This window comes from Eriocheir sinensis, chromosome 34, assembly GCF_024679095.1.
Source record: "Eriocheir sinensis breed Jianghai 21 chromosome 34, ASM2467909v1, whole genome shotgun sequence".
Classification (NCBI taxonomy): domain Eukaryota; kingdom Metazoa; phylum Arthropoda; class Malacostraca; order Decapoda; family Varunidae; genus Eriocheir; species Eriocheir sinensis.
The window spans coordinates 7,121,735-7,149,662 of NC_066542.1; the positions used below are offsets into that span (position 1 = coordinate 7,121,735).

Genomic DNA, 27,928 nt, shown 5'->3' on the forward strand with positions numbered 1-27,928 from the left:
ATCTAGTATAAAATAAAATAAAAAAAGAAAGGGATAGATAACATGGGAAGAGGAAGACTAAAAAAGAAAAAAAAAATCTAGTATAAAATAAAATAAAAAAAGAAAGGGATAGATAACATGGGAAGAGGAAGACTAAAAAAGAAAAAAAAAATCTAGTATATAATAAAAAAAAGAATAGATAACAGGAAGAGGAAGACTAAAAAAGAAAAAAAATCTAGTATATAATAAAAAAAAGAAAAGGATAGATAACAGGAAGAGGAAGACTAAAAATAAAAATAAAAACTAGTATATAATAAAAATAAGAAAAGGATAGATAACATCGGAAGAGGAAGACTAAAAACAAAAACAAAAAACAAAGGTAGAAGGAAAGACAAAAGTGAAGGAGAAGACATTTCAACACCTGAAGAGGACCACCACAGCTGACCTTATCGGTTCAGGTGCTGGCGTACAAACTGGGGGTGTACGAGGGTCTGGGGGACGGCTGTTGGGGAGCTGTGAGGACAGGGGGGTGATGCGGGCACTGCCGGAGGTAATGGAGGGTCCAATGCGCCAGCTGCTGGAGTGGGGGAAGAAGGGGAAGGAACGGCAATCAACACTACTGCTGCCGTTTGACTGCCTTGCCAAATCTTCTAGTCCCAGTTGCGGCGAGTTAGTTGGCCTGAGGGGTTAGTTGATGAGTGGGTTAGTCAGAGGTTTGTGTTATAGGGGAGAGTGATGGCTGAAGATACAAGGCACGCTATTTCTATACTGAATAGTCGAGTATGCGAGGACTGTTTTTATTGCCAAGAGAAAGTTGAGGATTACTAATGAAGGCTGTCCCATTAAAGTACATGAGTGTCAAAATTGGTTAGATTAAACAGGTTGTACATTCATGAGATCCACTTCAGTTGTACACTTAATAAAATGAAGAAAATTGATTTGAAACTGATTTTGCAAGCTCCTGTTCTGTTACTTCTCTTTTGACTACTAAACAACCTTATTGCTGGGAGGGAATAGTGTGCCTTATATGCCAACAAATACATTAGTTTGTATTTGGTGTTATGAGGAAGACTGTTAGCTTGTTCTAAGGCTGGTGTGCCACTGTCCCTGGAGCGGTTACACTGGCCAGCGAGAAGGAGGATGAGGAAACATGAGTGATGATGTAAGCGTTGTGGTTGCTGCTGCTAAACCCCAAACAAACCTTTTTGCTAAATAATAAGCTGCTGCAACCAAGCTTTCACTGGGTAGTAAAGATAATTATACTCAATACAAGCTTTCAAAACACTTTCCTTTTCAGTATGTACATAAGCTGACGGATGATTTACCAGTAGCCAAACATCTCCATTTTTTATATACAGAAGAAGCTAGGAATATATTACTGAATGAAATGAGAAAGCCTTTTGGTAACCTGCCTTCATGGATCAAACTGTCTTCATGAATAAGTTCATAAATGGAAAAATGTATAAAAATAAATTACAGGCTTGTAGACAAAAAGTTTTCTATATCAAATTTTGCTGCACAATAGGTAGATATGAGTTTAAAAAAATAATACACTGCCGAGTTTTGTCCTCTTTTTGTCCCCAGTATCCTTTTAGCATTCAAACTTGTAAGGTGCTTATCCAGGACTTAAAAACTTAATACTGTAAGTTTGAAAGCTGCTTAAGAGTTTTCAGTTTTCATATTTCAAATACCACGGTGCAAACCTATGATGAATGGGTATAACTTTTCCTTTTGTTTCCAAGTATGGAGAACTAGGAAACCTTTCATGATAATGGTTATTATCTGAGCATGACTGCATAAGTAAGCTCTTGAGCTGGATGCTGGTGAGCTTAAAGTAGCACAAAGTTGCCAGTCTTGTGCAGTTGGCAACCACAGCAACAGAAGTAAAATTTGCATAAGCAGAGGGCAAGAACTGAAACCACAAAAAATAATAAAATGTCACAGCTCTGCACTGAACTTTGCAAATAATCTGGTGAAAGCCTTCCAAAGAAATTAATGGCAATAGTATTCCCTGATTTCTCAAATCTGAAATGTCAAGTTCCAGAAAAATTCCCGTCAGAAATTTGAGGAAGCTCTGATTTTAGCAATGCAATGGAAGTTTTTCTTCCTAGTTGCAGCCTTAGCAATCCAACAGTAATATAATTTTAGTGTCACTTCAAACTGCTGCTACTTCCAGATTATCAGTTAATATATCTTGCCTTCCTCAAATGATATTAGTATTTCTAGTGCTTATCAAGTTCTGAATATTTTTTGTAGTGTGAGAATTTTTGAGATGGCCAGAAATTGTTGAGGAGGGACTGGGCCTTCATTCCCAAATTAGTGCTACGGTGAAGAGGCAAATGACTCAAATCTTAGCACTGGCAAACACAAGACACTGATGTCACTGTTTGGGGCAAAAGGTGACCATGACCTAGGTGCTCGTCTTGTATTTGTCATCACTACAGCTGAATATTAACCCGGTAGCAGCGACAGGCCAAAGTTGTGGCTTTTCCATGTACCAGCGTCGCAGCGACATAACAATTTTTTGCCATGATATAACCCCCCAAAATAGATGATGCATAAACCGATCACAAATTCGTTGATATATATTATGAAACGGTTTGCTTGAGTGATGATTTTTTTTCATTTTTCTCGCTTAGTGGGGGCTTTACGAAACATGATTCCTGCAGCTACCGGGTTAAAAGAAGATATATACGAGAGATGTAAGTGGTTGTAATCCATAATGGGATGGTGATAATTTTAAATATTTTGACTGCATTATTTTCTGAGTGTTGGGTTTGGAGAGTGACATTTCAGATTTGCAGGGCTGGAGTAAAAGGAGGTGACCAGCAGCCATATGAGTCGTGTCAATAATGAGCAGCGGTTATCCAGTTGCTGCAAAGTGTATAAACTGAAAAGTTGGAAACATATTACTGAAATTTGAAGACACAGTTCTAGGATTCTTTATATTACTAGAAATACTGAAACTTGCTTTGCTTTGTAGTCTTTCCCTGTTTTTTTTTCTTAATACCACCTACCATACTAGTGAATACATACTGTACTTATATATGCGTGAAATAAATACATATACGGTATTGAATTTGTACTATTTCCACAAACTAGCAGCAAGACTTCGCTAAAAATATGACAGGAAAATTTGGTTTGACATAGAGAACACCAGAACAATCAAACTATGAGGTGTTCTATGGAAAAGAAGCAAATCATTTCATCTATAAAGACACAAGTGAGAAATGCTATTATAATTACTAGGTCAAAGTTTGTGTGTCTTTTAAAGCAAAATATCAAGTTTAGTTTCAATTTCTATACTTAATTTTTTTTTCACATATGCTATACCTCTCTATCTCTACCTGATATGGCCATTTCAATCCCCTGCAATAATATTATATGAACACACGTTATGGCGCCAATAATTCACGTCACTTAACCCTCCCCGGTCCTGTCCCTTCCCCCCAAACACCCACAAGAACACACTCACTTGTCGAGAGGAAGGTGTGATTCGCTGGCAGTTGTGTCGTCGTCCTCATCATCATCCTCCAGCATGATTGGGATGATGCGCTCCCTCTTGGCCCGCTGCAGCTGAGACTCGCCCGGCCCCGGCCCAAACCCTGGTCCTGGTCCGTGTTTAGGTCCTGGAACGGGCTCAGGTGGTACAGCCCCAACGGTGGCACAAACCTGTTAACAAAAAGTAGTGTAAATAATTAATTCTGCTGCTCCTACTACTACTACTACTACTACTACTACTACTACTACTACTACTACTAATAATAATAATAATAATAATAATAATAATAATAATACTTGCTGAACTGAGGAACAAATTGAGGACGCTACAAAAGTCCATCCATGTAAAAGTTGACCCTTTAAACTAGTCCTTAAAAAAATGTTTATATTTTTTATATTTTTAAGAGTATATGAATATTATAATTAGTAAGATTATTGTGTTTTCCCGTCTACGTTAAATCCTTCATCACACGTTAATCAAACCTAACTGACCTCCGATCTGAATCCTCCACTCCTTGGCGGCTCCTTGGTGGACGGTGAGGTGAGTTTGATCTCTGCATAGGAGGCACGTTTGGCATCTCCCTCAGGCTGCTTGCTGTTGAGGACGATCTCCAACTTGGTTTTCTTGCGGTCTGTGTCTGTAGCTTCTGGGGTCTTCTGTGCCCCTTTGCTTGGCCCCTGGAAGAGCACGAGAGTGAGGGACTTGGAACTGGGTGGCTGCCTTCCTTTGTTTGTCGTGGAAGTGAATGTTGGAATGTGGTTTGTGATCATAGTCTTTCTGTTCCCATTGGCCTGGTTTGCATTTTTAAGTATCGTGTCCTTTGATTTGGCACCATGAGTAAGACAATTGAGGGTCTTGGTGTCATGACTGGGATATTATGTTCTTTGTGTGTGGTGGAAAGTACCGGTAGTGTGTCTGTCTAGGAATCTTGTCCACTAGTTTGTGTTTAGTGCTTCTGGTGTGTTTTGTGTCTCAGGGGCGATTTGTGTCCCTTCGTTTGGCCCTGGAAGAGTGGTGTGTGTGAGGGACTTGGCAATGAAGGCTGTTTCCATGTTCCTGGCAAGAAATCCTGAGTAGGTGCACAGAGCCATCACAGTGTTTAGAGTTTTAAGGGAGTTTTTTTTAACTGGCAACCATAGTTAGTGGAGACTTTATCCAGTAGGGGAGTTTTCAGTTTAATAAATTGTAATGTTTTCATTCATGGATTTATGTGGGAAAAAGAATGAGATTTGTTTTTTATAACAAATGCTTAGTGAGTGAATAAGACATGCTGGTCTTGTCAAGTTACGTATTATAGCTTTCAATGTAAAGGATGTTGTTTTCACTCACCAGCCTGGCTGAGCAGTGAACCAGGAAGAAGCATAAATTTTTTTTTTTATACCCTTTAATTTTTTTAAGTAGAGAGGGAGCGCAAACTGCATGTGTAGTGAAGGAGAGATTTACATATATAATAATTAAGATACTAGATTGCAAGATATGCTTGTAGTATTGAATGGAGGGACAGAATGTCTAAGAGGTATTCTTTTGCTTATGAAAGGCCAAGAAACAGCATTCAAGAAGAGGGAGCAAGACAAAGAGGTCATGCATGTCAAATGTCTAGAGACTTAATGTAGAGGACAATGGGACATTTCTAGAGTGCACAAAGCTTCCTCACGACTATGCACACTTGTTCCAAACAAATGTTACTCTATAACAATAAATGTTTGCCCATTATGGGAACATCAACCCATTCTATGTCACATGTGCTGTTTCTACATCTTTCATGCTTTCTCTTGTGATGTCAGTATGCTCTACACTAAAAGTGCTCCATACAGACAAGTGCTTGCCCTCCACAGAGGCTGGTGTTGTGTGTGGTGTGTGCTGGCCTATGTCTTCCATGCCTCTTGCTGCCATAGACAGTTTAGGCATCTGCCTTCCGTCCCCAAAATATCACTCATTGTTAACAGTGTTTGCACTCTTGGAAACATAAAATGAATTCAATATTTTGAATGTAATTTTATGTTCCATGCTTGCTTTTGATTATTCAAATAGTCCAAACAAACTCCAATCCAAACTAACAAATGCCATTCCTCTACAAAAGCATAAAACACACTGGTCTTAGCTCACCCATCCCATCCTACATGATCTGTGCTTTATATCAACTCATAAACAAACCCAAACTAGTCACTTATAATGAACAACCCCATCATCTATGAAAGCATTAAGTCACCTGCATCTTAGATGCCAATCAATTCTTATCATCCTTAATCTCAGAACATCTACTGAAAAGACTAGCTAAGAAAATTGCTCTCCCTTCACACTGCTTGAGTATAATCTCCCTTCAAGAGGTACCCTGACTAAAACTTGAACACCTGATAGTCAGATCGAAGTCAAAGGTTCTGCCACTGTGCCACCCAGCTAGGAGTGAGTACACAGCCAGGGGTGCCATGCTTTGCTGTGGAGGAGAACCTGGGGTGCTAGGAGCAACTAAAAGGTGCCATGTCTTGCTTTGGGGGAGAACCTGAGGTGCTAGGAGCAACTACGATGTCTTGCTATGGGTGAGTCTAGGGTGCGGAGTGACTACAGGGCTCCAGGGGTGGTGTGCTTGGCTTAGGGAGGCTTGGCCGTTACCCTAACCTGGTTTGATAGGATGATGGCGCTGCTGGTGTGTACGTCTGGTCTGTCTCGGATGGAGGGCGCCAAGACCTGCTCAGGCGGCACTGGTATGATCTCTTTGGTCCGCAGTGCCTGGTTTATAGTCTCCTCTTGCATCCTTTTGTCTACTTCCTCATCTTCATCTTCCTCCTCCTCCTCCTCCTCCTCCTCCTCCTCTTCTTCCTCATCTTCTTTCTCCTCCTTAACTGGCACTTCTACAATCTTATCCTCTTTCTTTTCCTCTCTTTCCTTCTCCACCTCTTCCTCCTCCTCCTCCTCCTCCATCTCATCTTCTTCCTCCTCAATGACAGCCTTCTTCTGGTCCTCCACCCGAGCCTTAGCCTGTTCTTCCCGAGCCTTGTTCAAGCCTTCCTCATTCCTACGTGCCAAGGAGTCTCGCAGCATCTTGATCTCTTCCTCCTCCTGCAATTTAATACTCTCTAACCTTGTTCTGTGTTTTGCTCATTCTCTCCTTTACTTCTAACTCTGTGTTCTCATCTTTCTCTCATCCACCTCTCTTATGCTGTACAAGTGTATGTAGGAGACACAAGCCATACAAGACAGACTGCAGCATCAGCATTCCTGTGAAACACTTATGACATGATCTGCAGTTAACCCCCTCAATACGGGCGGGCCAAAACAGTGCCCCGTGCCGTATCCGATATCACCATGCGCGCCAAATTTCAAATGTTGCTATTGAATATAACAAGTTTTCAGCCATAAACTCAACATAATCATCATGTATTATATATGAAAACATGCTGAATTAAATGGTGCACGTAAAGAAACATAAATTAACTGATAATTTTGAGATGTAAGCATAAATATAGAAATAAAAGAACTCGTATATTGGCTTAAGCGAGCCAGGATGCAGTATGCGCGTCCTCGGATATGGTATGGGGCACGCAAGGACGCAGTATACGCGTCCTCGTGTTGAAGGGGTTAAGCTTCAAGAGGCAGGCAGAGGCTTTATTTGGAGCCTAAAAGATTTCACTGCCCTGTTCCCTATTATATCGCAGCATGACCGCACCTTACATCACATCATGGGAAAAACTGAATATCAAATAGTCAGATTATTAACTTATGAATGAAAGAAAAAATAAATTGTATGTCTATCAGTCTGTTTTATCTGCCATATGTTTGTGATGCTTCAGAAGTTATTGAAGTTTATATGCACTGAAAGCACTGGAGAGGAGTACAGTGGAAAGTGTTTTACTGATATCCTTATACTCAAAATTAACCCGGTAGCTGCGGGGATCGTGTTTCTTAAAGGCCCCTCTAAGCGAGAAAAATGAGAAGAAAATCATCACTCGCACAAACCATTTCATAATATATATCAACGCATTTGTGATCAGTTTATGCATCATCTATTTTGGGGGGTTTATATCACGGGGCAAAAATTTGGCCTGTCGCTGGTACACGGTAAAGCCACAAATTTGGCCCGTTGCTGCTACCGGGTTAAATCTATAAGAATATGATTTATGGAAGGTTTAATCCCTCTTAAGATTTAAAATTATGGGCTACACTCACCCACTCCCAGAGAAACCTGTGTATAAAGTGACAGGAATAGACCAAGTGTAGAATCACCTCTTGGCAACAAAGTGTATAGCTCCCACACACACTCACCTTGGTAATGGCCTGGTCCACTGCCTTGATTGCTGACATCATGCCTTCAATCTCTTGGTTAATGGCACCACGGTCCTTTTTGGGGCGGTCACCTGTCGGGGTTGTAGGGGTTGCGGCCGGAGCAGGAGTGGCACTTGCCTGGGCGCCTTTGGTCTTGAAGCCACGTGGCAGAGTCGCAAACTTCTGTTCTTGGGCTGTCTCTCGAGTGTCAGGTGCAGGCAAGGTTTTCTCTGGGGACTTGCTGGGGGATGCCTTGCTGGGGGACTTGCTAGGGGAGACCTTTGGCGAGGGCTTAGGCTGTGGCTTCTCAATGATCGCCACCTCATCTGCTTGCGGTTCTTTTGTGGATGACACTTTGCGCAATTTTTCCTGTTTGGCTGCCTCCACCTTTTCCCTCTTCTCAGACAAGACTTTAAGGAGCCGTTCAGCTTCCGATTCAGACTCCGAGGATTCCGAGGACTCACGGTGACGTAAGATCTGCTTGGAGTCTGGCTTTGAGGGTTTCTCGACCTTCGCTGGAGCCTCTTCTTTCCCTTCCTTAGCTGTGGGTTTCCGGACTCCCTCTGGGGGACGAGAGGCTACGGGTCGCTCCTCTGTCTTGGTTGTTTTTTCCGTCACTGAAGCTGCTGGTGGAGTCTTCTTCGTCACCTCTGGCTTCTCCTTCTTAGTCGGTTCCTCCACCTTCTTTTCTGCCTCAGCCTCCACTTTGGCTTTGCTCCCCACTCTGCTTAGACTCTCCTTCCCAATCCTCGGTGACTTTTCTCTTGGCTTCTCTGTTTCCTTGGGTACATCCTTAGCTGGCGACGGCTTGTCTCTGGCGGGCGACTTCCCCTTCACTGCCTCTTTGGTGGAGGGCGCTGCAGGGGTGTCCTTAGTAGGGGTTGAGGGGCTGGGAGTAGTTTCAGGTGTGGCCTTCTTGCGCAGTACAACACTTGGCTTTTCAGCAGCTGGCTTGACTTCAAAGGCCTTTCTGGCATCTGACACCTGCAAGACATAAGAATAGTCAGGATAATGGGACTGCTTCAAGGGAGAGTGTAGGGTGGAGTGTACTTTTGAGAATTTTTTTAAACTTTTTTCTGGAGTAAAGTTATGTTGATATTATAGTTTATAGACAACAAAAATTCAGAACAGGAACAAGTGGGGATATCTGGGCATGTCTGGGGAGGAGTTTACATTTATCATCTTACTGTAGAAGAGAGAGTGAGAGTGAGAGTGAGTGAATGAAAGTGAGAGAGAGAGAAAGAGTTTGTGTATGTGTGTTTGTGCGTGAACACGAGTGTTTGAGAAGCAGACAGGTTATTTATGGACATGGTGGTGTGGAGGTGTGCTGTCGGGTGCTCTCACAAGGTATATTCACGTGTGGGACTCGGTAAAGTGCACTGTGTTCAAAAATGTAAAAATAATAGCAATATCCTCAACTACTTTCAAGCAAAGCATAACTATGCAAAATGAGCAGTCCATATATGTACATTTTATCTTTCAAAAAAAGCATTTCAAATACATATAATACATAGATTTACAATCACTAACAAAAGGTATGCATGGATCTAGTAGGGGTAAATAATAAGTATACATAACTATATATTCTCATGTAGGGTATTTACATAAAAATATTGATTCCCCTCCAAGGTACAAATTTAGCCAGCATGAATGTAAAGTTTCTGAGATGCCAAGTTTGAATTTCATGTCCTCTGGGTGAAGTTCCTTTGAGGTCTGTACTTTGGTTACTGGTAGTGCTCGGACCCTGGACACACGCACACACGCACACAGTCGCATCCATGGACACATTCACCCACTCACGCATGCACACACTGACACTAGCTCATAATTCTCTCTCTCTCTCTCTCTCTCTCTCTCTCTCTCTCTCTCTCTCTCTCTCTCTCTCCTTTTTTATATACGTACGAGTCTTTGGATATCACCGCCACCTTCACTGAATTCTAACAGCTCCTAAGAAGATCAAGCCGTACAATACTACTTACAAGACAAGAGGAGATTGAAGCATGGTTTTGGGGATACAGTTACAACCTTAACAACTTGACAATCCATATATACCTATGTACAGAAGGATCTCGCCAATAACAATTTCCAAAATACATAATGTTTTTGACAGTAATGACAAGTTAAAATTGATACCAAGTTTCCACAGTAATGTTTGGATTCTTTCAAATAACAGATTTTTTGCTGGAAGGAAGCATTTGGGTGCATCTTGGCTAGCGTTTGTTTGCCGCTATATTCAAGACGTAGTTGTTGGACTTGCCTGTTGGTCATGCCAAAGATACATGTGTAAAGGGATCATTTTTGCTTCCACCCCAGAACTTTTACTTTTTTCTATATTTGAACCCATCCTACCACTATTTCTTAGCTGAATTACTAACATTCCATCAACACATGTAATATATATCACTGTAAAAGAATATGATGATTGGTGTGGTTATTGTTCCAAGGCTTGTGCACGGAGGCTATGCCAGCATGGGGCCGGAGCAAGCAGTGTGCCACAGTAGCCTCCATGCACAAGCCTCAGTAGGGTCATCACACCAAATACCTAGTTAACTCCTTGAGGGTGAGTTTATATTACTTTGTCAATACATATGTCTGGATTCTTATTATTTCAGCTAAGAAAAATAGTGATAGGATGGTTTCAAATGAGAAAAATGTTTGAAAGTCCTGAGGTGGCAGCATCAACTATTCCTTTATGTTTCATGTTTTTCAATGTCACTCAAATAATATTTATGCTGTTAACAGCATTTGTCAGGCAGTAATTAGACATTATTCCAAAAGGAAAAAAAACTAGTTCTGATAAATCTTTTTGTTTTCTCTCGAGAGGTGTGGAGAACAAGACTGATAGTTTTAACATTCCTAATCAAGAGAACCAAGACAAGTAAAGGATGAGGGCTCTCTAGAGTCTGTAGAGCCAATCAGCCAGCCAGGACAAATTTCATATAAATTATAACAACAACAGTACTACTTATTATTTGTTCTTTTCCAAATATCATTTCTGTTACTCATACAACTTTCTTGCTTTTGTAAAAAAAATTGTGGCTTTTACCTTCTCTCCATTTTTATGGCAGTCTTTTATATAAGACAAGTATCAGAAAGGACCTTTGTGCACATCACCACAGCCAACGCCAGCACGGCCGCCACTCATCACAGGGAAAGAGGAGAGACAGCAAGAAAAAGGAGCCCAGCGATGAGAAAATCAGACGAATGTGTGTGTGTGTGTGTGTGTGTGTGTGTTTGCGTGCATATTTGCAGACATATCGGCAGAGCTCATGTCAAGCAATATCAGTAACTTTTTATTTAGGGATAAGATGTGCTGTTACAGAAAATATATTAGCAGATTATGCCGTGCAACTGTCTGGGATGCAAAATTAATTTATAAATGAAAAATATCACAATATAGCTTGTATATTTTGCAACTGATGGGGGTCATGGTATATAATGGAAGTGAATTTAAAAAGCTACTCTCTTTTGGCTACTCTTTACTTTTTACTTTTGTGGGAGCGGCAAGTAGTGGGCTTTTTTTTTTCTTGTACTGTTTTTGTTGGCCTTAAGCTGCATTCTTTGATGTAAAAAAAACAAAAATAATAATAATAATAATAGGGATATTCTTTATAGGACAATAGATCTTAGAAAATCCTCTGACGTTGATTAGTCTCATTGTTACTTGAAATGAGCAGTGTAAACAAAACTGTGGATGGGACAAATTTATCAACCACCTCCCAAATGAAACTGATGGTATTACTTTTTAACTCCCTTATCTTAGAGGGACATACCATGGACACAAAATAGAGACTAGAGTTTGTTCAAATAACAGTCCACCCATGATAGACTTTGTGAATGCCCCTTCTAGTTCAGGTGGAAGAGAATATACCTGGGGAGTGAAGAAGTAAAGAATGTTGGGAGAGAAGAGCTGCAAGAGGAGGCAAATATACTATTCTTAATCAAAATTTGGGAAAGTAAATATGACTAGAAAGCATGTTAGAGGGAGAGAGGAAGAGACGAACGCTGGCCAGGAAAGAAGGATATGAGAGAAGGAAAGGATAAGTAATTGAGCTTTGGGAAATGAGAAAGAAATGTGGATAAGGAGAGACATGAAGGAAGGCAAGAAGTGAGTCAAGTTAACCTGATTGCAGCGACGGGCCAAAATTTGTGGCTTTACCGCGTGCCAGCGACGGGCCAAATTTTTGCCATGATATAAACCCCAAAAAATAGATGATGCATAAACTGATCACAAATGCGTTGATATATATCATGAAATGGTTTGCGTGAGTGATGATTTTTATTTTTCTCGCTTGGAGGGACCATAAAGAAACATGATCCCCGCTGCTACCGGGTTAAGAGCAAACTTCTTATCTTGTGAGTGCATGTGTGTGAAGGGAAAGACAAACTATTGCCATGATATAAACCCCCTAAAATAGATGATGCATAAACTGATCACAAATGCGTTGATACATATTATGAAATGGTGTACGTGAGTGATGATTTTTTTCTTATTTTTCTCGCTTGGAGGGGCCTTTGAGAAACACGATCCACGCAACTACCGGGTTAAGGAAAGATGGGTGGGAGGGCGACCATGAAGAAATGCAGGTGCGGGCAAGGAAACTGAAGGGAGACTGAAAGAAAGACCAAGAAAAGGGGAGGGAAGCAAGAGAGAAGACAATTTTCATAGGGAGGCAAATCTCACAACTCACACAACTGTATTCTTAACGGACTGGGGGCAAAGACAAACGACAGAGGAGGCAAGACAACAACAACAACAACAACAACAACAACCATAACACAACACTCACTCACTCTTCAGGATGCAAAGTTGGCATGCAGTGATGTCAAAACTATAAAAAAAAACAGGAAATTCAACCGCTGACACATTCTAAAATATTGAAACTCATGCATATACTGTGTCTTAGTTTAAATCTGTATCGTGTTCTTGCTACGACTGATGCGAAAACTCCTACGTAAAAAGGATGATTTCGTCTAAGGGAAACCTCTAGTGATCTTTGTTATGGATATTGTCTTGGAATTTTTTTACGAGCTGGTGTGGACGAGAACAATTTTTCTAATACATGTTCAACTCGTACGTTTGAAAAAATTATTATACGTGATCTACTGGTATTCATCAGAACTCAATTCTTAATGTCCTGTTGGAATTTTCAAGCTAAACCAATTTCAAGAAGCACCCGTGTTATAAAATCAATACTGCACTGCTTCTTTGGTCCAGTTTTTGGTAACGTGATGTGATCTGATCAACACATATTGTGATCCCTTTTAAAGCAGCCTTTTGCACCCTTTTACAACCTGTTACCTCCCTGTATTTTCCTTCTTCCTGCATCCTACACCCCCCTCCTTAACATCCTAAACCCCCTTCCTCTACAGCCTACATTACTTTCTCTCCAGACAAGGGACAGACAGCCACTCTCATGCTCGACCTAAGAAACTCACAACCAAGGAAATGCAACTATGGAAAGGCAGAACACACTATAGGGAAATTACTTTTTGTCAACTGTGTCTGTCTCCTCACCTACCCCAAGCACTGCCCTCTGCCCCCCCAACACACCACCACCACCACCAGCCACCACCACCACCACCACCACAGGACAGGCAGGCCACACCCATGCTTGGCCTAGCAAACTCAACGCACAACCAACCAGCAAGAGAATGCAACTAGGGAAGGAAGGTGACATGATTACCTTAAGGGACGGCACCACCTTACTTCTGCGCTCAACACTTGGCTTCACCTCAAACTTCTTGGTCAGATCAGACATGACATTCGGCCCGGGTCGGATAACCGGCTTCTTGACCTTGTCTGGCTGGGCCGCGGGGGAGGTGGTGCTTGGCTGACCATTCTCCCACATGGCCGCAGCTTTGAAAACCTTTGACTGGCGTCTGCCCCCGTCAGGCCTGGCTGGCCGGGGCGCCCCATCCGATGACTCTGACCCATCGCGACTCCTGGCTGGGGTCGAGAGGATGGAGGACGACTGGCTGGTGTCTTTACTCGTCTCTGACTGTCCTGTTGGCTGGGAATCGGGAGTGCGTGGCTCCACCTCCTCCTCTTTACTCTTAATCTTATCTGCCGTCTCCTGCAGCACCTTTTCTGTCTGGCTCGCTGCTGGTGACTTTGGTGGCTTAACTAGCACCCTACTGGCCCCTCCTCCGCCACTCTCCGCCGCCGCCACTCTCTCGGCCACACCCTGACCCCTGGAGGCTGTTTGGACTAAGGACTTTGAATCTGTTTTCCTCACCTTAGGAGGCTGAGTGGCTGCTCCTGGTGGTGGTGACGGCTTCTTGCGTGGAGTCTCCTGTGATGGTGCGAGAGAGGTGGTGGTGGAAGGAGCTGCCCCACCTGACTGCTTGGCCGGACTTGTGGACTCTCGGGAGACTGCAGAACCAGAGGCCTTGAGGGTCCCTTCGGCTAATCGCTTGGACTCCCCAGACCGAGACTTACTTGGGGACTTTTTAACGGCATCTTCTTCCATTGGAGACTCGAGTTGTTCCCCTGACCTGACCTTACCCTCTGTTGACCCACGAGGAGCTGGTGACTTGTCTTTTGAAAGCTCAAGTCTTGCTGGTTCTCCTTTTCCTCCCTCCTCCAATTCCTCCTCCTCCTCGAACGCCTCACCATTTATCACAGACGAGGATGCAAACTCACTATTGTCTTTCCTGCTCGCGTCATCCCCAGAGGCATCCTTTTTCTTACCTGTCTTCCTCTCCACACTGCTCTCTGGGGTGGCGGCAGGGTCCCTCTTTTTGACACTCTTACGCTCTGTCCTGTCAACCCCCTCACTCATACTTGCATCTCTCTCAACGCCACTCTCCTTTTTCTTCACACTTTTCTTCCGCTCCACCTTTTCCGCCTCCAGCTTCTCCTTCTCCTTCTCCGCTTTTCTGATGCTTCTCCGTTTCTCCCGCTCACTCACGTCATTCGCTTCCCCGTCGACGAGGAGGGACTCGCGTTTCTTCTTCTCCCCGCTCTTCCGTTTCTCGCTCTTCTCCAGCTCCTCGGTCTCTGCCTCTTTCCGCCGTGATGTTTTCTTCTCTGCCGCTTCGACATCCGGGCCGGTTGCTGGACGCCTCACGCTGGTCTCATCCCGCTTCTGCTCCTTACGCGATGACTTTAATGAAGTGTCTGAGGCATCGCGCTTCTTCTTCCGTCTCTCAACCGTCCCCGTCTCATCCGCGGCCTTCCTCTTCCGCTCCTCCTCTTCCTCCTCATCCTCTGCTTCTCCCTTCTTCTGCTGCATCTTCTGTGCCACTAAAGCGTCTATCTCATTGGAGTTGACGGAGCTGAGAGCACCGAGCGAGGCAGACCGGGCGGGAGTAACCTGTTGTGGGGGAGGAACTTCGGCCGGTGGAGGTGGAGGCAGCTTGAGGTTAGGAGGGGGACGGGAGGCCTCGGAGTTTGGTGGGGACTGTTTGGGGAGGAAGGGGAAAGTGAATGAGAAATGGTTTTGTTCTCTCTGCAACTTTCCCTGTAACATTTTAAGAGATTTTTTTCATTTTACAGCAAAGGAGACAGTTCAAGGGCGTAAAAAAAAAGAAAAAAAGCCCGCAACATTTACCCAGTTTATCATTGAATATTTGTGCACAACTATTACATCACCTAAAATTTGTGTTGAAATGTCTCTAGTGTGTTACGTTAAAACTGATTCAAAATGTGACTCATTATGTAAACTAGCTTTTAGAAAATACCTGGTTGGGGTTACTAACATGATTTTCTTACATTTCTCAATCAAATAATTCAAGTATGTGCGTTTTATTTGCTGAAAATGGTTTAAGCATCAATTTATGTATTTATCTGAAAAGTAATGTTTTAAGTAATGTTAAATGAATGTTTTGGAGATGATGGTGAACTATACTGGGAGGCTTGAATATACTGTGTGCCACCAGATGTAGATTTCCTTAGCTTCCTGATAAATTGTGAGGGAGACCACTTAACTATTTTATTCATATCGTTAAAATCTATCTTCATAAGAAATATAAAAAAAGGAGAATGTCATGATTTATTATTCCAAAAAAACAAAGTTGGTCCAGATTTGCAGGCTTAGAAACTTGCTGAAGAGCCTTGGATCTCCATATCTTAATGATGGTAAAAGAAAACACACCATTCCTTAGCTTCTCATCAGCCACACTCACCCTGGTGCTACTGTCGTCCTCCTCTGGCTGGATCAACATGTGCTCCGAGTTGATGTGTTTGGGGGCGAGAGACAGCAGCAGGTCGAGGCGCACGGGTGTCTGGTTGGCCAGCGCCTCAGCCACCTCCAGGCAGGGCTCACTGAACCCCTCGTTGACCCACCAGTGGCTGCAGATCTCCTCAACGGTGGCGCGCTTGCTGGCATTCACCGTCAGCATGTGTCTGATGAGCTCGGACGCACCTGTGCGAAGGGGGCAGTGAGGGTTAGGCTGCAATTATTAGATGTATTATGTGGAGTTGTGGAAGGAAAGTGTTGTGCTTGACAAAGGAAATAGCTGTGGTGTGATTAGAGAAGCGAGACTGTAATTGACTTCTTCGTTTAATATCCTTAGTTTTCCTTATGGGGTTAGACAAGCCGAGTCTCTCCCACTTTTGGCAATTGTAGACACTCTCCTCCCATTATGTAATTAGCTGTCTACCCGCTGCCAAGTCGCTGTCTACATTAAAAAGTATTAGTCCTACCTCCAAAATCCAAGCCTACTCATATATACTGAACAAAAAGGACCTGATATATGTCTCAGAGTGTCAAATAAGGAACAGTGGCCTCTTGTGGAAGTTCCCAAAGATTTTCACCCCTTGAGGATCTAATACCATAATCTTGCCGAGGGCTGACTCACGTGAGGGCTTCTTGGGCTCATAGTAGTCCCCCTGAGTGATCTGCTTCACCAGCCGCTTGAAGTTTGATCCGTCAAAAGGCATGGCTCCGTAGACCAAGGTGTAGAGCAGCACGCCGAGGGACCAGCAGTCCACCTACCACCACAAGGAAGAGAGGGAACAGAAAAGGAAATTATTAAAACAAGTGTGGATTCAATCACTCTGCCACTTCCTGATGCCATAACAAGCCAAAGGAAAAGAGTGAATGTAAATTAAAAGCATGTTCAGCTCATATCTCTTGCTTGCCTTTTCTTATACTACAGAAGCTACAGCATATGGCCTCTTGTTAACACCATATTTTTAGCTAACATAAGGGAAGTCTTGTTACTGGTTCTCTACTTATAATTTACCTCTGGACCAAGTGCTGGAGGTTTTCTATCCTAAACTCTTGTCTGAACGGGAAGGTTTGCTTATTAACTCATATCTCTGCTTCTCAAAGGCTGTGGCACTGGCGGCCCACTTTTGATACTTTACCTCCGGGCCAGTGTAGGGGATGCCCTTGACGATCTCTGGGGAGGCGTAGAGGGGTGAGCCACAGAAGGTGTCCAAACGGTGCTTCTCGTCAAACACATTGGAGAGACCAAAGTCAGCAATCTGGGAAGGTGGAAACCAAGGGTAAATCTGAGGCTTACTCAGAAGAGGAGGATAAGCTTAAATCAATTAATTTACAAACTATGAAAAATAAATGGCTTAGGGTTACCTTAAAAACAATGCTGTTGGACTTAAACAATAACAACTGAGCTAGCTTAGAAAAGACTTACTGTAACAATCACAGTTCAGACAGTTTGCTCACCTTGGCATTTCCATCCAGGTCCAGCAGGATGTTTTCGAGCTTCAGGTCCCGGTGACAGATCTTGTGCTGCAAAGGCGTATGGGCAGTCAGTTAGATATTATTGCATCTCAGTAAAATCTAAGGAAATATTCCCTAAAGGCCACCTATTGTCATTTATTTGTAGCTCATTCTTTACAATATGGTACTGCTGATAATTGTAAAGTTTCATGTTGATTGGAAGTGTTGAAAATGGGTCTTTTGGGGGACATTTTTGAGGACTTTTATCACTTACCTAGACACAATGGGCAGGTTTGATTATTCAGACCTTTATATATTCACACGAGTCTCTTTTCCTAATCTGCAAATACTGAGGGAGGACAGTATATGAACATTTTTTTTATTGAAGTTAGTTGTCTGTGAAATCTTAAGGTGTAATCAAGCCTGCAGCCCACCTTGTGACAGTAGTACGTAGCCGAGGCAACATGGCGAAACACCCTCCTCGCCTCGTCTTCGGATAACACCTTGCGCTCACTCAGGTAGTCGTACAACTCACCACCGGCTGCGTACTCCATCACCAGCACCATCTTCTCGCGGTTCTCAAAGACTGTGGGATGAAAAAAGTGTTAATCTCTGCCTTTGTACTCCATCACCAGCACCATCGCACCTCTCATGTGTGCCGTTTACCACTTATGTCACTAAGGATTCATTCCAAACTTGTGCTTTAAAGGGTTTTATTTTACATAACGAAACAGTCAAGATTGTAAGAACTCCATCTGTCCCTTGGTGATCCTTTTGGGCTGATAATGAGCATATTATCTGTTCTATTAACTAAAAAGTTCATTGCCTGATTATGCCTGTAAATATTTCTAACTTTATTTCAGTTGCCTGATTGGTTACTCAGTTAAAAAATCCAATACCACTTTTTTTCATATAATATTATAGGCCTCTTTTCAGTAGCACTCATTATAAAAAAACTTCTGCATACCTGGGAAAAATTATTTGAAAACGGTGACTATGTGATCTGCGGCTTTTTATTTACAACAGGAAACCACCCAAGGAATGTTGCATTGTGTTTAATTTACCATCATTTACGTCTCAGGGTTCAAGGAGCGTCACGCCTTTGTTGCTCGATCCTGTATACACGTCTGTTTAAAATTAGAAGCACACAAAACCTTTACTCGGCGTGTTTAGGATTCCTTCACCTCTATGGTCACCAAGAGTGGCTGCCAGTAAGTGCAGTGAAGTGGCAAGAGGCTGTACAAGTGTGTGGTGACGTGAGAGAGCTCTGGCCTTATTTGGCGTGTAATTCACCATGGTCTGATCACGTGATAGACTTGTGATTGCCAGCTAGTACCCTTCCTGGCTGATATCGGAACTCTAACAGGACAGGTGTGTGTGTGTGTGTGCGTGTGTGTGTGTGTGTGTGGGTGGGTGGGTGGGTGGGGGGGTGGGGGGGGCATGGGAGTATCTGTGTACATATATTACATTGCAGGCTTTTTTTGTTTTTCATTTTTTTTTTTTCCCCTTGTACTGCTTCCTTTACTGTAAGAAAAAGAAAATTCACCTTCGTAGATGTGGATGATCTGCGGATGCTGCACGGATGACATGATCTGAATCTCTCGCCGGATGCGGATTAAGTCTTGTTCCGTTTCTATCTTGGCCTTCTTGATGGTCTTGATGGCCACCTGAAAAAGAAGGAAATGTGTTTACAATAGAAAATACAGGATTTTTTTTTCATTATTGTTTTCGTCTATTTTTTTTGCTATGAGATGTTTCCTTTGCTGTAAAAAAATGAAAATAAAAAAACATCGACAGAATTCAAAACTTCAGTATGAGCCTCGTGAAAATTGTGCAAGTCCAGAGGGTAGGAAAAAGACCCAGAAGAAAGGTCAGTTTTGGGTGGAGAGGTGCCTTGATCCTTCCCTCTTGAAAGGTATACACACACATTTTTCACCCATCTTATAACTGTATTCCACCTCCTCCTTCTACACTTTTTCCTTTTCCTTATAACTCAACCACTTCACCTCATCCTTACTCTACTTAACCCCTTCTCACCCATCACAGGCTTAAGGGTGAAAGAGACAGAGATGAGCACTGAGGCCATGCACAGCTAAAGCACACACACACACACACACACATACACACACACACAGGGCTTGCGGGAAGAGGTGGTGGAGGCGAGCAGTGTCCAACCAATGAAGGAAAGGCTGGATAAATGTAGATATGGAAACGGGACTATTAGAGTTTAGCTCAGGCCCCTTAGACTATAAATAGGTAAATATACACACACACACACACACACACACACACACACACACACACACACACACACACACACACACACATGCACTATTTAAAGAAGCAAAAAGAGGCAGCAGGGTCGAGGGGGAAGGCAAGCAGTCCACTAAAATAACAACTGTAATGGGTCCGTGTAGGAGGAACTCTGACATCATAACCCAGAAAGCTTGTCAACTGGTGTTTTTGCTTGTTGGCTCCTATGTGGTTATTCATACATACATACAGAGATACATATATTCATCCTCTATGTCTCCCTTCCTCTCTCCTATATGCATATTCCTTACTCTCTCCATTACTTTCATGTCTGTTTTATTCTCCTGTCTCATATATAAAGACTTCAATCTCTTGTTTTTTCCCTGTTTTTCTGTATCTTCCTCATTTCCCTCACCGTTATTTCTTCTACTATATTCTTTTCCCTTATTCTCTAATACTCCATACTTCCTTCCCCTTCACTCTTACATTTTCTTACGTTACTCTCTTCTATACTCTCTACCTGAGTCTACTTCATCCCCTTTTCATATCTCTCCTCTTACATTCATTTTTCTTACTCTTTCATACTCCCTACTTTTCTTCCCTTCTATGCCTCCTCCAATTTTCTTCCTTTCTCATACACATTTCATTTTAATTGTCATGTTTCTTCTTTCATTCCCTTCTCTCCATCAGGCATTCACTGCACACAACGACGCACCTGACATCGCTACATTGCACTTCCTCATAACCTCCTTCCTATCCCCCTCCTCACCCCACTTATGCAGGGCAGGGATCAGGATGTATTACAGGGAACATTATTAGAACTATCCGCAGGTGCTTGGGACGCATGATGGGTGCGAGGAGTTTGTGGGTGAGAGAAGAAGGGTAAAAGTACAGTTGGGGACATGCATTTGGAGATAGCTGAGTAAGTGTGTGTGGAGAAAGAGAGAGAGGGAAAGAGAGAAAAGGGAGAGAGATTAGACTAGGGTAGGGTGAGGGGTAAACAAGCAATGAAGAGTGTACATGAGTGGAGCAACCGAGGACGGAAGGCAGGCAATTAATGATGAGTGACACCGTGAGATGGAGGCAATTAGTTGATCCCCGCCCCTTCCCCTCACCCTCCTTCCCCCACCACAGGGATGAAGATGTCAGGCTGAGTGATTGACTTATTGATTTCCTGGGTCCCGTTTTACCGTACCGAAGAGGCTTGATGAAAAAACTTGTGCTTAGAGTTACCAATACTGTTGAGAGGGCTTGTGTGTCAGAGGTTTGATTTTCACTAGCAGACAGATGATTTAATATGTCCTATTTTACCGTACCGAAGAGGCTTGATAAAAAACCTTGTGCTTAAAGTTACTGATACTGTTGAAAGGGCTTGTGTACCAGTGGTTTGATTTTCACTAGCTTTCTTTCCCTCCCTTCTGCCTTCTCCTTTCTTTACCTCCCTTCCCCCTTCTCCTTTCTTTCCCCCTCTTCTTCCTCCATTTTCCTCCCTCCCTTCACAAAAAAGACAGGGATGACTTCAGGCAGCTCATATAATAATAAATCTAAATGACTTTGTGGTGCCAAAAGACTCTACTTATTTATCTTCGACAGAAAGACACACGGTAAGTCATCTCCAGACGTCCACTTCGGAGAGGCAGCGGAAGGTAAAGTGTTACAAGCATTTTTTACAGCACAGAAGGGTTCCGAATAGTGTGAGATCGAGAGCCGTGGTTCACAAACAGCAGAAGTTAAGCAAAATAAAGTTCGGGAGATTGCAAGTTACAAAATATATAGTAGACCCTCCAGTTAACACAAGATATGTGGGTACTAAGGAAATTCTTGCTAAATGGAGGTGTTGTTTCAATGGGGTATATCGATTAGGGTTTGGTGGGACTTATTAAGCTTCAAATGGGGACTTTTTCTCGTTCGAAAGCTTTAAATGTGTCTGTGTAGTATCAGTCCCGGGAAGACTTATTTATTTCTATGAACATACTATCCAGACTGCGGCATATCACTTTACCTGGGGCACATTCCCCAGATAATATGCTGCTTATATTTTTCATATGCCCAGACCAGACCTTATGAGATACGGTCTGCAAATTTGAGTCACCTTGCAGAAAATTACTTTTGTGTTTAACTGCGGCTGGCAGCAACCCCGCCGCTACGCTGTTGTGATACATTCGCCATTCGAATATGAATATCTCCAGTTTGCCGGTACCCAACAGACAGAGAGGAGGTAAGTGTTATGCTTGTGGCTTGTAGAGTGTAATTACGCCTGGCAGAAAGCCTGACCCACATAGGGGCAGGCCGCAACCAAATGTTTTATGAATCTGTTGCGGCCTGACCCATTTTAGGGCAGGCTGTCAAGATGGCTTTTCTGTTCATATATATGCATATAAGCTACTGTACTTAATTTGTTATTACAATTGTTTGACTGGTTGCCTTACAATACAGTAAATTAACCAATTCTACTTTTATATTTTTTACAGGTAATGGACCCCATTATTTTTTATACCACGAAGAAGGCAAAGAGTGTCATTCCAGAATATGGCTCTGGTGATGAAGATTCTTCTGGTGAATCCCACAATCCATCATCAAATTATGATTCCTCATTGAACCAAGGATGGAAAATTGCAGCAAAAAGAGCAAAGAAAGTGTCAACCTTTTGTGCTGGCTGTGAGGGAAGTCCATTCATGTGCCTGGATTGCTTCAGTGGCTAACATCATGCACAGGGAGAACAATGAACTCAACAATGGGAATGCACATCTTTTGTGTATTCATTATGTGTTCCAAGCCAAGGATAATTGTTTTATGTGAACAGGAACAATAATTTTCTCTTTTTTTGTGTGTGTGTTTGAAAATGTAATATGTTTTTGGTCAATATTTTTACTCTATGATGGAAAATTATAGGGGATATTTGAGGAAAATTTAATTTTCAATTACTAAAGTTGAAATGGTTTAATGGTCAATAAACAATATTATTATATTCTTTTTATTGATTATCTTTCTTTAATGCCTTATCCATAGATAGAGAACCATCAATACAAAAATATATCAACAGGTGCATCATGTATTGGATAATTAGGAGGGAAAGGCTGATAGGAGAGGGAGAGAGAAAAGCATGGGAGAGAGAGTGGGAGATGAGAGATGTAAAATTTGGAGAGGCTAAAGGAAAGAGAAAAGAGAGGATGAAGAAGGGAAAGAGGAAGAATTTTAGAGAATGAGAGGAGCTAATGCAAATGTGTGTGTGTGTGTGTGTGTGTGTGTGTGTGTGTGTGTGTGGGAGAGAGAGAGACAGAGTGGGCTTTGTTCCTCGAAGGTCTTGTGGCGTGTGTGTTTAGTATTAAGCTGCCTGGGTTTGTTAGCATTGGTTACCTTTGATGATATAGTGTTTGTGTGTGATGGTGAAGCATGGTTAGTTCTGATGGTGAAGTGTGGTTAGCTGTGATGGTGAAGTGTGGTTAACTGTGATGGTGGTGTGGTTAGCTGTGATGGTGAAGTGTGGTTAGCTGTGATGGTGAAGTGTGGTTAGCTGTGATGGTGAAGTGTGGTTAGCTGTGATGGTGAAGTGTGGTTAGCTGTGATGGTGAAGTGTGGTTAGCTGTGATGGTGAAGTGTGGTTAGCTGTGATGGTGAAGTGTGGTTAACTGTGATGGTGGTGTGGTTAGCTCTGATGGTGAAGTGTGGTTAGCTATGATGGTGAAGGGTGGTTAGCTCTGATGGTGAAGTGTGGTTGTTAGCTCTGATGGTGAAGTGTGGTTAGCTCTGATGGTGAAGTGTGGTTAGCTCTGATGGTGAAGTGTGGTTGTTAGCTCTGATGGTGAAGTGTGGTTGTTAGCTCTGATGGTGAAGTGTGGTTGTTAGCTCTGATGGTGAAGTGTGGTTGTTAGCTCTGATGGTTAAGTGTGGTTAGCTCTGATGGTGAAGTGTGGTTGTTAGCTCTGATGGTTAAGTGTGGTTAGCTCTGATGGTTAAGTGTGGTTGTTAGCTCTGATGGTGAAGTGTGGTTAGCTCTGATGGTGAAGTGTGGTTGTTAGCTCTGATGGTGAAGTGTGGTTGTTAGCTCTGATGGTGAAGTGTGGTTGTTAGCTCTGATGGTGAAGTGTGGTTGTTAGCTCTGATGGTGAAGTGTGGTTGTTAGCTCTGATGGTGAAGTGTGGTTGTTAGCTCTGATGGTGAAATGTGGTTAGCGTTGATGGTGAAGTGTGGTTGTTAGCTTGATGGTGAAGTCTGGCTCCTAGCTCTGACAGTTCTCGCAATAGTGATGACAATGTAAAAAAAAGAGACGAACAACACAAAAACTAATACTGCTCTCACTATCACGTGCAATAATAATAATGATAATAATAATAATAATAATAATAATAATAATAGCAAGGCAGTATAAAGCTCCTCTCAGTAGTACATGATAGAATAAGTTACTTTAATCTCTCTCTCTCTCTCTCTCTCTCTCTCTCTCTCTCTCTCTCTCTCTCTCTCTCTCATGCCACTTAAATCTCACCTCTTGTCCAGTCTCCTTATTGACAGCCAGTTGCACCTTGCCATACGTGCCTTGACCCAGCTTCCGGATTATGTCAAACCTGAAGAAGAGAAAGGACATTAGTTTTACATTCATAGGTGTCAATGTAATAGTCCAAGACGCTAATAAAGACTCCAATTAAGGGTAGAAGAAATAGGTTGAATGAATAAGGGGATAAGAGATAATTGAAGAAGAGATGACCTGATTAATGAGGGAATATAAGAAATTGTAGAAGATATGTGTTTATGAGTGATTTAATAAGAGAAGAGGGAGAAAAGACATGCTATTGAATGAGAGAATCTTGGAGTACCCTTGGAGAGAGTGTCATGGAGTTCCTTTGCGTCTCGGTGGTCCAAGTTCGAGTCCCAGACGGTTAGTAAAATTATTTATTATCCTGCGTAGATCAATTTCCCTGGTGCTTCGAGATGTGGAAAGACCCTCCATCACATCAGAGCTCACATATCGTAGCACTGATAGATAGATAGATATGTAGATAGATAGATAGAGAAACGTGTTGAAGTTGTTTAAAATGATGGAATAAGAGATGAGGGAGAAAAGACATGCTATTGAGTGAGAGAATCTTGGAGTACCCTTGGAGAGAGAGTCATGGAGTTCCCTTTGGATCGATGCTAGTGTCTGCCTTGCGTCTCGGTGGTCCAGGTTCGAATCCCAGACAGTTAGTAAAAAGATTTATTATCCTGCATAGATCAATTTCCCATGTGCTTCGAGATGTAGAAAGACCCTCCATCACATTAGAGCTCACATATCGTAGCACTGATAGATAGATAGATAGAGAATCGTGTTGGAGTTGCGTGAAATGAGAAATGGATGATGAACAAGTGATAGGTAGGGAAGATTGATAGTATGTCCATTGCCACCCAAGGGGAAGATTGACTCACTGATGGATTGATGGAACGGTTGATTGATGAACTGACCGAAATATTCCTCCCCCTTTTCACAATATATATGTAATGCCGTAAGATTAAGATTTTCCATGTCCGCCTTCCTATAGTTTCGCCTGTTTCTTTTATGTGATTCTTATTAATCCTCTCAGTTCCCATTTTCTCTTTGGCAACCGAGAAGGCGTAAGCTATAACTGAACCGCACGTAAGATTGTTAATAAAAAGTGCGTTAAATATAGGAGAGGGGAGGAAGGAACAAAGGGGATGTGTGTGATATTAAGGAAGACTATGAGAACTTAAAGGAAAGTGGAGGGCAAGGAACCATAAGTGTGTGTGTGTGTGTGTGAATAGGAGTATTGTATGGGGAGGATGTTCAAGTGGGTGCGTGCGTGCGTGCGTGTATGCATGTGTGTGTGTGTGTGTGTGTGTGTGTGTGTGATTTGCATAATAACCGATGCTCTTCAGATTCTTTACCTAATACGGCTAAGAATGAAGGTTTGAGGTTGTTGGGGGAGGTTGAGAGGTTGGGGGGTTTCGAAGTGGGGGACGGGGATTTGGGGTGGAGGTTGTGAGGTTGAGGGTGCGAGGTGAAGATGGAGGTTGGGACATAATCGGATCTAGATAATAATTATATATGCATGTAGCCTAGTCTCTCTCTCTCTCTCTCTCTCTCTCTCTCTCTCTCTCTCTCTCTCTCTCTCTCAATATTTACTAAAGCAATGCAAATTCAAATCTTGGTGGCATTTAACTTCATATAATTTCACTTAAGTTGAAGGACAGACCACCTAAAATAGACCATAGGGTGTTTGTGGTCTAAATATCTATGTAAATCTATGTAAATGTGACATGAATCTCTCTTATCTATACATATCTATCTTCCTATCTATTTGCCTATCAATCTATATCTGTTCGTGCGTCCTGAATCCATTGCACGTATCATTTTTATCTATACTAAAGCAATGCAAATTTAAGTCTTGATGGCATTTAACTTCATATAATTTCACGTTGAACTAACAATCTATTTATCTGTCTATCTATCTACCTACCTATCTATCTCTTATTCCTATCTATCTATGTATCTGTACGTGCGTCTTGAATCCACGTATCATTTCACGTATGAACGCATCGGTAACGGTCTAATGGGTTCTTCGTGTTCATGGGCGAGGCTTTGGGATGACGAGGCAGGACCAGACGGGTACAGATGGCAGGAGAAGTGAAGCATGAATGTAAGATTGACTAGACGGAGGAGGATAAAGGAAGGATAGAGAAGAGGAAGAGGAGGAAGATTGTGAAGATAAGAGACAGTGTAACGAGAGAGAGAGAGAGAGAGAGAGAGAGAGAGAGAGAGAGAGAGAGAGAGAGAGAGAGAGAGAGAGAGAGAGAGATGAATGCCCAGACGGGGACGGAAGGAGCAAAGGACAGTTAAGATAAGGACAAAGAGACACTGGCCTTTCAAATCACTATCAGATGAGTGAGTAATCAGATTAGGGAAGATGGAAGGAAGAGGAGGAGGAGGAGGAGGAAGAGAACCCAAACATCTATATAGGTAGTCTGCTGCGATTTCATATACCACTACTACCACTACTACTACTACTACTACTACTACTACTAATAATAATAATAATAATAATAATAATAATAGTAGTAGTAGTATGAAAGAGAAGAAGGGGAAAGAGGATGGGAGATAGGAAAAGTAGAGAGGAAGGGAACGGAGGAAGAGAGAGGGAGGGAAGGGACGAAGAGAGGGAGGAAAGGGAGGGAGAGAAGGAGAAGTTCATGGCCCCAGGTGATAATAATTAGTAAGTCCCTTCACACCTGTACCTTCCTACCCCCCCCCCCACCCCACCCCACCCCACCCCCCGCCCCCACACACACACACTTAAACACACGCAATGAGTCACACGGTACTTTCTTCTACTAACTCGACGCCATCCTATATATAAAAAAAAAAAGATTATTCAAGGACAGGTTTAAGTAATAGGGTGCATTAACGCCCACGCCACACCTGTCTCCATAAATCACAGCTGTAACCTTGTCCACACACCTGCTACCTGGATTTCACTACGCCCACAAGCTCAAGTTCAAGTGTGACGCGTAGATGAGCATATATATAAGAGTAGTTGAAGATCTGAATAGGTTAGGTTAGGTTAGGTCACGTTGAATTAGTTTAGGTTAAGTTTGGCTATGTTAGGTTAGATTAGAATAGGTTTAACTAAGAAAATACCATGAGAGAAGGAAAGGAATATAAGAGTAGTTGAAGATTAAATTAGGTTAGGTTAGGTTAGGTCACGTTGAATTAGTTTAGGTTAGGTTTGGCCATGTTAGGTTAGATTAGAATAGGTTTAACTAAGAAAATACCATGAGAGAAGGAAAGGAATATGAGTAGTTGAAGATTAGATTAGGTTAGGTTAAATTTGATTAGGTTAGGTCACGTTGAATTAGTTTAGGTTAGGTTTGGCTATGTTAGGTTAGATTAGGATAGGTTTAACTAAGAAAATACCATGAGAGAAGGAAAGGAATATGAGTAGTTGAAGATTAGATTAGGTTAGGTTAAATTTGATTAGGTTAGGTCACGTTGAATTAGTTTAGGTTAAGTTTGGCTATGTTAGGTTAGATTAGAATAGGTTTAACTAAGAAAATACCATGAGAGAAGGAAAGGAATATAAGAGTAGTTGAAGATTAGATTAGGTTAGGTTAAATTTGATTAGGTTAGGTCACGTTGAATTAGTTTAAGTTAAGTTTGGCTATGTTAGGTTAGATTAGAATAGGTTTAACTAAGAAAATACCATGAGAGATGGAAAGGAATATAAGGGTAGTTGAAGATTAGATTAGGTTTGGTTAAATTTGATTTGGTTAGGTCACGTTGAATTAGTTTAGGTTAAGTTTGGCTATGTTAAGT

The 27,928-nt window shown here is 42.3% G+C and overlaps 1 protein-coding gene across 10 annotated transcripts in view; it reads right to left on the reverse strand.

Moving 5' to 3' along the window:
- LOC127006993 (serine/arginine repetitive matrix protein 2-like) overlaps nt 1-27,928 on the reverse strand; it is a 95,499-nt gene that overhangs the window by 25,119 nt on the left and 42,452 nt on the right. For 4 of the 10 annotated variants that reach the window (XM_050877458.1, XM_050877455.1, XM_050877453.1 and 1 more), the window contains exons 3-15: nt 24,110-24,188; nt 18,920-19,040; nt 17,808-17,959; nt 17,377-17,442; nt 17,058-17,177; nt 16,547-16,679; nt 15,872-16,110; nt 13,429-15,147; nt 7,742-8,725; nt 6,098-6,538; nt 3,973-4,158; nt 3,455-3,651; nt 425-658 (exon numbers count right to left, since the gene is read on the reverse strand). In XM_050877458.1, the coding sequence (XP_050733415.1) occupies nt 425-658; nt 3,455-3,651; nt 3,973-4,158; nt 6,098-6,538; nt 7,742-8,725; nt 13,429-15,147; nt 15,872-16,110; nt 16,547-16,679; nt 17,058-17,177; nt 17,377-17,442; nt 17,808-17,959; nt 18,920-19,040; nt 24,110-24,188 (4,671 nt within the window). The remainder of the gene's footprint in view (nt 1-424; nt 659-3,454; nt 3,652-3,972; nt 4,159-6,097; nt 6,539-7,741; nt 8,726-13,428; nt 15,148-15,871; nt 16,111-16,546; nt 16,680-17,057; nt 17,178-17,376; nt 17,443-17,807; nt 17,960-18,919; nt 19,041-24,109; nt 24,189-27,928) is intronic. The other 6 variants (XM_050877463.1, XM_050877462.1, XM_050877457.1 and 3 more) reach the window with 6 other exon arrangements.